General features: G+C 36.9%; 1 protein-coding gene across 5 annotated transcripts in view; it reads right to left on the reverse strand.

The window, feature by feature from the left end:
* The window catches only part of LOC121736446 (protein pangolin, isoforms A/H/I/S), a 160,700-nt gene that overhangs the window by 72,058 nt on the left and 76,409 nt on the right, over window positions 1–12,233 (reverse strand). For all 5 annotated transcript variants that reach the window (XM_042127640.1, XM_042127639.1, XM_042127638.1 and 2 more), the window contains one exon: window positions 4,703–4,803. In XM_042127640.1, the coding sequence (XP_041983574.1) occupies window positions 4,703–4,803 (101 nt within the window). The remainder of the gene's footprint in view (window positions 1–4,702; window positions 4,804–12,233) is intronic.

The raw sequence follows: 12,233 nt of genomic DNA on the forward strand, positions 1-12,233 counted from the left end.
CACAATAAGCTTCTCTACTTCGAAACTCAGAGGCTTTAATTTTTTAAACTTACGGAAAAAATTGCAATTGACTATGCACACTAATATTATTAATGAGAAAATAGAAATAACAGCTATATATTATATTATACATATAAAAATAAGTCGGGTTTTCCTTCCTGACGCTATAACTTCAGAACACACGAACCGATTTGCACGGTTTTACATTCGTTGGAAAAGTCTCAGGCTCCGTGAGGTCTATAGAAAAATTTTCAGAAAAAACTTCAAGAGAAAAGCAGGAAAACAGGGAAAATCATTTAATGGCAAAACAACTCATTTCCGGGATCACGGGGACTCATCATTGCCGGGACAGCTAGTATTATATAATATGTTATTTCTTCACTCTTAAACAGGTGATCTAATTTTGGTGAAATGTGGTATGGAGATACTTTGAGTACCAGGTACAATATTTTTCATACTTACCGGAAAAATGTAAGATTCCAGAAGAAAGTTAAGGGAAATATTTGTATAATTCAAGCGATAGACAGTCCGATGGACTCGTCGTTCGGTAACACGGAACCCTAAAAGCGCACTTTCCCGCCCAAATCAGTGGCAGGATGAACAGAAATAAAAATGTTTGTGTTAGCGCTTCCGGTGAGTCGCTGGTTCGAGGCTCGGGCCACGTGCGGTTACAACGAAATAATCCAATAAAAATACTATCTGGACGATTAAATTACGATGCTATTTCTCGCCAGGGCTGTCGTTGACTAGATAATTAGGGTTATCAACATTAAAAAATCAAATAGTTAAATAGGAAATAATAAGTAAATAATACTTTTATAATAATATCTATGGACGCTTAACACCACGTCAGTCTGGCCCCGTGGTAAGTATCTGAAGGACTTGTTACGGGTGCCAGACAACGGAAATATATTTAATAATTTTATACTATACATATATTTAAGATTTTTATTATATGATACACATATTTAATACACATCCATGACCCAGGAACTTTGAAAACTTTTTGTTCCGTCGGCGGGATTTGAACCCGCGACCCCCGGCTTGAGCTACCAACAGCCCACCAACTGCGCCACAGAGGTCGTCAATTTTATTATTTACGTTTTCTACAAAAAAACTTTGTAGAAAACGTAAATTTTTCCGGATAAAACTATTGAATGTCCTTATAACGAAATCTGTTATAACACAGCTTACCTACTAAAATACACAAATTATAACTTACGTAGTTACGTAAGTTATAATTTGAACCGCTGAACTGAATTTGATGAAAAAATTGGAGAGGGTAGGGAAGGGAATAGGGTAGGGTATTGGGCCTCCGGTAAACTCACTTACTCGGCGAAACACAGCGCTAGCGCTGTTTCACGCCGGCTTTCTGTGAGAACGTGGTATTTCTCACTGCATGGCTCTCCCAGTTCAGCGGTTCAAGCGTGAAAAGATAACAGTAAGACATACTCACTTTCGCTTTTATAATATTATTATGGAAGTATGAGTTGCTACTATATTATACGTATTATAGACAAGCATAGTTAAAAGTTTGTTTCTGCGAAATAAAAGTAGCCTAGTGCTACTTGTACTAATATGTATTATGTGCAGCTAGTGCTTAATTATAATCTTAGTATTATAAATAGCTACATTATAGGCTTATAGCCATTAGACATGGTCTAGATCAGCGGTAGGCAACAGGCGGACCACGAAAGGTCGAACCTCGGACCGCGAAATATTGTAATGTATTTTATACCAAGTATCAATAATTAATACATAGATGAGGTATACGTATACCTTTATTAATTAAAATAATATTTTTAAGCTACATGGGACAAGTGAGTTTTTTCTGGACCTCGTTAAAATTTTCCCACAGTATCCGGGCGCCACCTAAAATTACTTGGTCTAGATGTTTCTAAAAGGATTAAGTAGCTCCTAGATTTAGTAGATGTTACCAAATAGAATTACATGATGTTACAATGTTTAGAGATTTGATAAGAAATGGACACACATTAAAAACTACGTGAAATGTAAGGATGTGTACACACTACTTGCTGATGAATATGGAAGACACTTTAATATTTGTACGTACATCGTAACCATCTCAGGATTATTAGTTAACTCGAGTAGCTTAGGCTCATCAGAGCTTAGCCTAGTAAATCATTATAAGCTACTTTTCATCTTTTAATAAACAGTATTCCATTCAGACACCTTAGTCTTACGGCCGTTCCCAATATTTGATCTATCTCTGGTTTTGCCCTACTAGAGATAGGAATAGCTCACATTAGACATTAAAGACATATATTTTATGTCAATTGTGAGCTATTCCTATCTCTAGTAGGGCAAAACCAGAGATAGATCAAATATTGGGAATGGCCGTTAGTCTTAATATTACTGCTTAAAATATTATAACTATGCCTGAAAATGTGTAACATCTAATGCAGGTCGTAAAATGAAATACTTATTTCTCTATGGTTCATTAGTCCTTCGATCGTGGATTCTTGGAAACCTATTGTTATTCTATTGTGTCTCGCTCACCAGTGAGCTTATGGGGCTTGATGGGTTAATTTATTTTTTATACTAGTTAAAATAAACTGTGAAAATAAAAAGTTTGAAGCTATTGCTTTTAACTTGCACAATGCACAAGCCCTTACACGATAACTGACGTATGTGATACGGATAAGATAGCATATCAACGAGTCCTTGTAACATACATACAACGATTATGTCGATTGTTGTGATTACTATGTTTACTACATATATCTACCAAATAGGTAGACTCCAAATGACTGTACATATTCTCTTTTTTCTGCGGCTTCTCCTGCATGAGTCAGGACTTATCATAAGTCACTATAGGTATACCAGAATCTGATGGCAAATTTTGATGGCAGATTTTCAAAAAATATTCTTGATCATTGGATATTTTTTTATATTTGCATGTTTCACACACAGAATAAGCCGCTATAAGGAAAAAAAGGATCAAAATGTTTTATTCCAATTACCCCGGTATTGGTAGAGTCAATTTAATTTCTCACTTTTGCCGTCAGATTCTGGTGGATAGAAATACTAATAATAAATGCGAAAATGTGTCTGTCTGTATGTAAACCTTTTCTCGCTCAAACCTCTGAACCGATTTTGCTGGGTATGGAGATACTTTTGGTCCCGGGAAAGGACATAGGATAGTTCTTATGTCGGAAAATATACGGTTCCCACGCGATAAAACGATCTTGGCGCAGTGGAGTTGTAGGCTCTTGTTTGCTTTTTTTCTGTCGGACGTTTAAAATAAAAATATTGTTAGACAGTATCAAAAGCGGATTTAGTAAGAAAGTTTATCGCGCGGGAACCGTACATTTTCCTGGGACAAAATGTATCCTATGTCCTTTCCCGGGACTCAAAGTATCTCCATACCAAATTTCAGCAAAATCGGTTCAGCAGTTTGGGCGTGAAGAGGTAACAGACAGACAGACAGACACACTTTCGCATTTATAATATTAATATGGATATGCAAGTATGGATATTTTCTGTGAGATGATACTCTACTATACTAGTCTGGACAACAGATATTATACGTCCGTCAAAACAAATATTAATTGGGAAAAACAATTTTAAATTCACGATTTTAGATGTTATCTTATCGCGATAACGATTTGATAAAGATTTTATTGCCGTATAGAAAGGTCAATTTTTATATTCATTTTAAATATTCAAATTAACGAAAGTGATTATATTTTTGGTAATAAATATTTATAATTTGAATTCGTTTCAAAAATTAGTCGTAAAAGCAGGAAACAAAATATGTAAATGTATGAATCTAACGTCGAGTTAGCTACAACAAAATTACGATTAGCTTTGTCCACACTGTGCCTTTTTTCTGTTCGTCAAGGGCATGCGTTATAGCGCAGTCAACATCGAACGTGAGGCATGCCCGCGACGCATGACCGCATCCAAAAAACAAAAATGACAACGTTGGCGTTGCGTTCGTTGATGTATTTAATTATTGAATGCGCCAAAACGAAAGTTGAATGAAAGAAGATGACGAAAATTTAAGACGAAAACGCATAGTGCGGACATAGCTAGTAACATTTTTTATTATATTTTTTAATGTTAAAAAAATTAATTTTATAAATTTTATATGTAAGTATGTGTGTATATCTGTCTGTGGCATAATAGCTCTCCAATGGGTTTAAAACAAATTTAGTTTATTCCTTGAATTAGGCGAAAATTGAATTAAAAATGACTTATGTGATGTGTATTCTTAGACACCAGTTTAAAAATAGGGGGTAAAAGTGGGAAAGAGTGACCGAATGTTAAAAAATATTAAACTCGAGCACAGAATTTAAATATAAGTATGACTCGAGTATCAAAAAGAAGTCTCAAAAGCAAAATAATACTTTGAAAAGTTATAACTGGTTGCATTTCCATTGCGAGAATGATGTGATCGGGCAATCATACTGAATTTAAAAAACACATTAGGTACTACACGACTGTATCCGAGAAGGGGTTACTTCGCTCTGAAAATACTGTATAAATCATCCACAACAAGAATTTTTTATTTATTTAATTTGTGGCTGTCTATGGACTATGCGCCCATATCCTTTTTTTGCTATCTTTGTATTGTTTTTCGCACCAAGGATAATTGAAATCAATATCAGGTGGAATTTGATATATAGGTTTTTCCTTATGGGAGGTCATTTATAAAGAAGAAGATAGGTAGACTTACCATAGAGACCGGCAGGGGATGCGCCCCACCATTGGGGTAGGGGTACGGAGCCATGAGGTAGCCCATGTTGAATCCTGCAGCAGGATGCGGCTCGAATTTACCTGGAAAAGGACGTTATCAAAATTAGTACAGCCAAAAAATATAATAATTAACCACTCTCTGTAGGCCAGTACTAGCTCAGAGTCTCTATACAGGCGTATAACATAAGTCATAACTGACTAGAATAGCATTTCCCAAAGTGTGGGTCGCGGGTAGATTTTGGGTGGGCCCTGAAACTATAGGACGATTGTCGTACTTACGTACGGTACGTTTTTTTATTGAAATGGGTGTGGTGAGGAGCTTTAGAAAAGGCCCAAGTCCAGCAGTGAACGGCAGTAGGCTGACGATGATGATATGATCAGCGGCAGCAACTTTCTTGTAGATGGGTCGCGGTCCCTACAAGTTTGGGAAACACTGGACTAGAGTCTAGACGTTGCGCATGGCTTCGCCCGCGTAAATAAGGAATTCTAAGAACATCATACATTTTCGGTAAAAAACGTAGCCTTAGATATCCTTTTTAGTGGTCAACTCTATATCTGTTCCAAAAAAGTCGGTACAGTAGTTCGTGAGATAAGCGCGTTGAAATAAGCTATTTAGCTTTATAATATACAGTGTTATGTCCTTGTACGATACGTAAGACAAGTGACATGACAGACAAGAAGAAAACTTCTCATAGCAATTATTATATAGGTACGTCTGTAAAAATTTCATATTAGTAAAAAGAAAAATCTATACGGTAAAAACGTGTATTTTTTATGAAATAAGGGGGCAAACGAGCATACGGGTCACCTGATGGAAAGCAACTAGTAGTACTTTTTGCTGATGACACTTCACTTATTTCTAAAGTGAAGCGACGGCAGTCAAATTACGACGAGGTAAATAGTGGTCTCTCAAAAATAGTACATTGGTTTAATGTTAATAACTTACTTTTAAACTCTAAGAAAACCAAATGTTTAAAATTTACTTTGCCCAATGTTAGGCAAGTTCAAACCAATTTACTATTAAATGATGAGAAAATGAATTTGGTGGACTCCACTGTATTCTTAGGCATTACATTAGATAGTAAATTACAGTGGGGTCCTCATATTGCTAATCTTGCAGGTAAGCTCAGTTCTGCAGCATATGCAGTCAGAAAAATTAGGGAAATTTCTGATGAAGACACGGCAAGACTAGTTTATTTTAGTTATTTTCACAGTAGAATGTCTTATGGTATCCTTTTATGGGGAAACGCTGCCGACATCAATACAATTTTTGTGCTGCAGAAGCGAGCTATACGCTCAATTTATAAAATGTCAGCTTTTGAATCTCTGAGAGAAAAGTTTAAAGAAATTGGTATTCTAACTGTTGCTTCTCAATACATTTTGGATAATGTATTGTATGTTAGAAAGAATTTAACTAAATTTAAAACTAAAAGATGATAGTCACGGTAGAAACACTAGAAATAGGCACAAGCTGGAAATACCAGTGATCAGACTTAGCAAAATAAGTAAATCTTTTAAAGGTCAATGTATACGCCTTTACAATAAAATCCCGGAAAACGTTCAAAATCTATCAATTAATAAATTTAAAAAAGTAATTAAAGAACGTTTGTGTGCCAAAGCCTACTATACGGTCAACGATTTCCTAAACGATAGCACATCTTTTGAGTAGGATGGCTGCTTGCAAGGCTGCTTCTACATTTATTAATTATTTTTTTTTAATGAAATAAGGGGGCAAACGAGCAAACGGGACTTACAATTGTGTATTCATATTGTATAGATTAAGTTATTTACATTGTAAATTCTATTTTTTTAAAAGACAAATTTTCCACTTTTTTACTAAAAAGTGGCCCCGTGCGAGTTTCTTACGCCGGTTCTTCTCGCCGGGTTAGTTCCCGAACCGGTGGTAGGCAACATGTAGTTCAACATTCTAAAAATATTTGATTCAAATTTATTCAGAAATAAAACAATTTTTATTTTATTTTATTTTAACTTCTTTTTTTTATGAAATAAGGGTGCAAACGAGCAAACGGGTCACCTGATGGAAAGCAACTTCCGTCACCCATGGACACTCGCAGCATCAGAAGAGCTGCAGGTGCGTTGCCGGCCTTTTAAGAGGGAATAGGGTAATAGGGGAGGGTAGGGAAGTGAAGGGAATAGGGGAGGGTAAGGAAAGGAAGGGAATAGGGAAGGGTAGGGAAGAGAATAGGGTAGGGGATTGGGCCTTCGGTAAGCTCACTCACTCGGCGTGAAACAGCGCAAGCGCTGTTTCACGCCGGTTTTCTGTGAGAACGTGGTATTTCTCCGCTCGAGCCGGCCCATTCGTGCCGAAGCATGGCTCTCCCACGTGTAAATGTGTATTTTAATCTACGAATAATAGAGATTTTGGTAAGGTAACGAAGTAAAACGTGGTATACTAAGACAAAGCAACGCTTATAATGACGAGAATTTCGGTTTGAAAGGCTGAAGAGCTAGACACTTGTTGCTTGTTGTTTCTGCCGAAATATTACCGGCATCTTAACTCCCAAGCGAGAATATTAAGCAAAGTTTTTGGCGCTTAGTTCAATCTCAGTTTAAGTTTAGTTTTGACCGCCTCAAGAAAAGGTGGAGGTTACATTCGTTATTCAACTTGTGGATTTTTTAACCAACTACCAAAGAGCATATTATAAAGTACGTAACACCAACTGCGACAAACCGAAATAAAGCGTGATTTAGACAGCCTATGGTTTTTGTTGCAATTGCTGGTAATTGGTCTAATCTATAATATAAAAATGAGTCACTGAACGTGTTGCTAAGCGCAAAACTCGAGAACGGCTGAACGGATTGGGCTAATTTTAGTCTTAAAATATTCGTAGAAGTCCAGGGAAGGTTTTTAAGTTTCACGAAGTTCACCGGGACAGCTAGTCACTAATGAAAAAGTGACAAAGTCCTATGTCAAGTTTTAGTTTTTAAACTTAGCTGGTTTGTTGACTAGCATGTTAACGTGAACTATTTTTAACATCATATTTATTAGAATAAATTATACATGTTTTAGATGTATTATTTTCCTTAACGGCGCGATGTTTTCGTGGAATTTGTAGTAATATTAGTCATAATCAGTATGTTTCTGAGGCCCACTAACGCAGAGCTTGGGTCCAGAGTTCACTTTCATGTTACATTTTTAACACGCTTTTATAAGCTTGGGCTATGTATATAATTAGAACGTATTTTGATATCGTTGGGGCTATGTAATATATATGTAACTATGTATTTATGTAACGGAATCTTTGAGCACTTTACCTATCTCCAGTCTAATTAATTCGAAACTTTGCATACGTATTAAGAGCCAATAACAATGCAATAATTGGTTAAAATTAAAAAAAAACCTGCAGCGCATCTGTTGTGCGAATCAGGGGCTGTACCACGAAACAGTTTTGAGACTCAAACAATCGAACGAAAATGCCGCGTCCTGCTCTAACAAACGTGAAATGACGTTGTTAGAGCAGGACGCGGCATTCTCGTCCGATTGTTTGAGTCTCAAAACGGTTTCGTAGTAGGCCTACAGCGAAGGTAATGGCTCCATCAGGTGACCAGTTTGCTCGTTTTCCCCATAATTTTACACGAAAAGAGCCTACTTAGCTTTACACTACTGACTACAGTGTAAAAACGTGTAGCTTATATGACACATGACCAAAACATACGTGATATATACCACAGTAGCTGTGTACATAATATCGTTGCACGTCAGGCCAATATTTATTTAGGCTGGCCCACCGGGGAATTCCGAGAACTGACCTATCTCCGGTTCGGTAGGGTGTTTCTAAATTAATAACATAGTAATCACTGAAACCGTTTATAACGACGTATAACAGGGTGTAGAGATAAAATAAGGTTTATCTCTATGAAGATATTTAATTTATCAGGTTCAATGTGGCCAAGTAGAAGATAGCTAATTTTTTTTCTCATTTTTAGCATCAAGCAAGCTTTTCTCTAGCAGGATCTTGTTACACTTTAGTAACAGTATTATGTATCTCAACTTTGTGTGCAACAGCTGTCTATAAAAAATATCAATAGCCAACACGGTAGATTTAGTTCCAAAAATCACTGTGCTTAAACAACCTAAAGGAGTGAGCACACTGAGACGGGCCGTGCCGGGGCTCAGCGTGCAGGGGCTCATCGCAAAAATCCGCTTCCATACAATTTGTATGGAAGCGGATGCGCGTATCGCACACTGTGTCGGGGCGCAGCGGATTTCCAATCCCATACAAATTGTATGGAGGCGGATTTTTGCGATGAGCCCCGGCACGCTGAGCCCCGGCACGGCCCGTCTCAGTGTGCTCACTCCTTAAGGGTGGGTTGCACCAGAAGCGTAGTTATAGTTATGGTTAAGGTTATCGTCAAATATGGCGTACATTATGGACTTTTACTAGGGATTTGACAGGTCATTTGACATTTTGTTATGGTAAAAGTTATAGTTAAAGCAAGTTGGTGCAACCCACCCTTATTGTACTTTACCAAAACATAACTTGAGCCATGTAAATCTTACAATTTCAAACAATTATTTTTCGTAATTAAACCATCGCGCATCAATAAAAAAATTAACAACCGTAAAGCAATAAGGTATGAAGTTAAATACCTTTTTTATCCCTTATTAAACACAAAAAACAGGATGTTGTGTAATAAACATAATTAAATTACTTTTATTGCTTAATCAAAGTATGTATGTTTTCCTGTGTGCATTTTAGACTTATGAAAAAATCATATAGCTTTTACCTTCGCTTATAACATAGAATAACTTTTGCGGTATGAAAAATTGTGACTCGATAAAAATTATTTCAACAAAACCTTTCCAGAATCAAATCTAAAGACATATCACTTATCAGACAGTCAAACAAATATTCGACTATAAAATGAACTGAAAGAAGCACTGAAAAGAAAATTTAAAACCTTATAATATTATGAAACTTTTAATATGAAAAGTAAATGAAAATTAGGGCATGTCAAGGAGTTTTTTAGTGAAGTGGACAGGCGAGATGATGATGACGAATGAATCATGTTTACAATGTGTCCCTGACCGCAGCGTGGAATGGGTGTACCTCCGGCCGACCGCCCAGGTAGGCGTTTTTACACCGATTTTTTATACAAAATACGATAAACATTGATTACGAGGTGTCCGATTTATGCGATGTTTGTTATTCGTGGAATATTGGCAGATTTAATCGATATGCATAGGCTAACTATTTAAATATACATAATATGTATCCTTAGGACGAGCTGGAGGCATACCAGCCAGGCTGGCTATAGGTGGCGCAGGAGCGAGAACAGTGGAAGATCCTGGGGGAGGCCTTTGCCCAGCAGTGGGGCACTTTAGGCTAATAAATAAAGGTGTAGGGTAGGTGTAAATTATACTAAGTTTGAAGGAGCATAGACGCAAACCGTTTCCCCGTAGTGTTGGTAAAAATAGCATTAGCAATAATAATTAATTGTTAAATGCCTATTAGCAATAATTAAATTAATCTTACTTGCTAAAAAATACGATTGCTAATATTATCGTGCGCAGCAACAGTCTGTGATCATGATAAAAATCACGTCCGCGCTGTTTCGCACCGCGGTGCTAACTGTTAATGAATTGCTATTTTTCACTCGATGCGAAATAATACACGACGCGAGCGGTGCGATGCAAACCGATAATTCACGATGCCGCGTTTTTAGCAAATAGCAAAGCAATAATACTTAGCATGCTGTGACATCAAAATTAGCATGTTAATGAAATTAATAGAAAATAGCATTAATTCCCATTACTATTTCACCGCAAGAGTGCCAAGAGATGTGAAAACGCAACAGCATATTCGTGTATTGTCAAGAAAAGGATATTATTACTTTCTTTCCTATGCCGCGCCCGCGGCCTGCTCTTCCTCAGTCCTCAAAAGATAGATTTCATTTAGATTTTATTCAGAAAATAGGATAATATAAAGGTGAATGCAACATATGTTTTCCTAATAAAATTCCGCTGATATTAAATATCTGCATAATTTCATCCTATTTTCTCAGGTCATTTAAGTATTTTATTAAAATAAACCTGAGTTATTGTATAGACTTTGACGTGGGAGAGCCATGCTTCGGCACGAATGAGCCGGCTCGACCGGAGAAATACCACGTCCTCACAGAAAACCGGCGTGAAACAGCGCTTGCGCTGTGTTTCTCCGAGTGAGTGAGTTTACCGGAGGCCCAATCCCCTACCCTATTCCCTTCCCTATCCTCCCTTATTCCGTTCCTTTTCCATCCCTACCTTCCCCTATTACCCTATTCCCTCTTAAGAGGCTGGCAACGCACCTGCAGCTCTTCTGATGCTGCGAGTGTCCATGGGCGACGGAAGTTGCTTTCCATCAGGTGACCCGTTTGCTCGTTTGCCCCCTTATTTCATAAAAAAAAAAGATATTCATCAATGATGTCGGTAGCAAATAATTTAATATTTTCCTCAATCCACATATAGAGTAAGCGTTTTACGCATTTACTACATTTACATTAAATATACATGCATAATGTATTGGTAATTAAAAAATATAGTCTATTTGTATGTAAATATAAATTCCTATATTATAAAGGGACACTGTCAAGTAGATTATGCATGGAAATTTAAATGAAGGTAAGGCCACATTTTTATACCTACCAGATATTCTGAACCAAAATGAAGCTACTGATGTTTATGTTCCATGCCAAGGGCTTAAGATATTTTGGTTTTAGGATTTATAATATTTAAAGAGCTTTCATAATTTAAAAGTACGGGCTACGAAACTCTTAATAGTAAACAATAAAATCCTTATTAAAATTAATCAATTAACAACAAGTAAAAAGTATGTTGAATCAGTCATTAATGGCGTCATAAAAACGTGATTCGATTCAATTTGATGCAGCACAAGAAATACATTTCCATGATTGATGAGGGCCGAGGAAAAACTGGAATTGTTCATGGCAGGTATACATATAACTTTTGAGCTTTCCTAGAGAAGGTGCAGCCATCCAGATTTACCCTATACTTGCCTGCAGTTCAAGATTTTTGAGGTAAGTTCCGAAATGTGATCAGTATTCCGTCCAATGCTTATGACGTCATGATTCGACACCATGCTGTTGATTTGTTCCGAAACATACGCCAGTGCATCCATACTAATATCTATATCTATATATAAAAATGGCTTTTAAATTGTGTTAGTGAAATTCGAAAACGGCTGAACGGATTGGGCTGATTTTAGTCTTGAAATATTCGTAGAAGTCCAGGGAAGGTTTTAAAGTGACACGAAGTTCACCGGGACAGCTAGTGTATTATAAATTTGAAAGTGCGTCTGTCTGTCCGTCCGTTCGTTCGTCCGTCTGTCTGTCTGTCCAAAGGATACAGGAATACTTTTTCTCCTGAAAAAATGTACGGTTCCCGCACGGTAAACGATTTTTTGCGCAGCGGAGTTGCTGGCATCATCTTCAATCAATCAATCAAATCAGCCTATATTCGTCCACTGCTGGACATAGGCCTCTCTCAATGA

This window comes from Aricia agestis, chromosome 19, assembly GCF_905147365.1.
Source record: "Aricia agestis chromosome 19, ilAriAges1.1, whole genome shotgun sequence".
In the NCBI taxonomy this organism is placed as follows: Eukaryota; Metazoa; Arthropoda; class Insecta; order Lepidoptera; family Lycaenidae; genus Aricia; species Aricia agestis.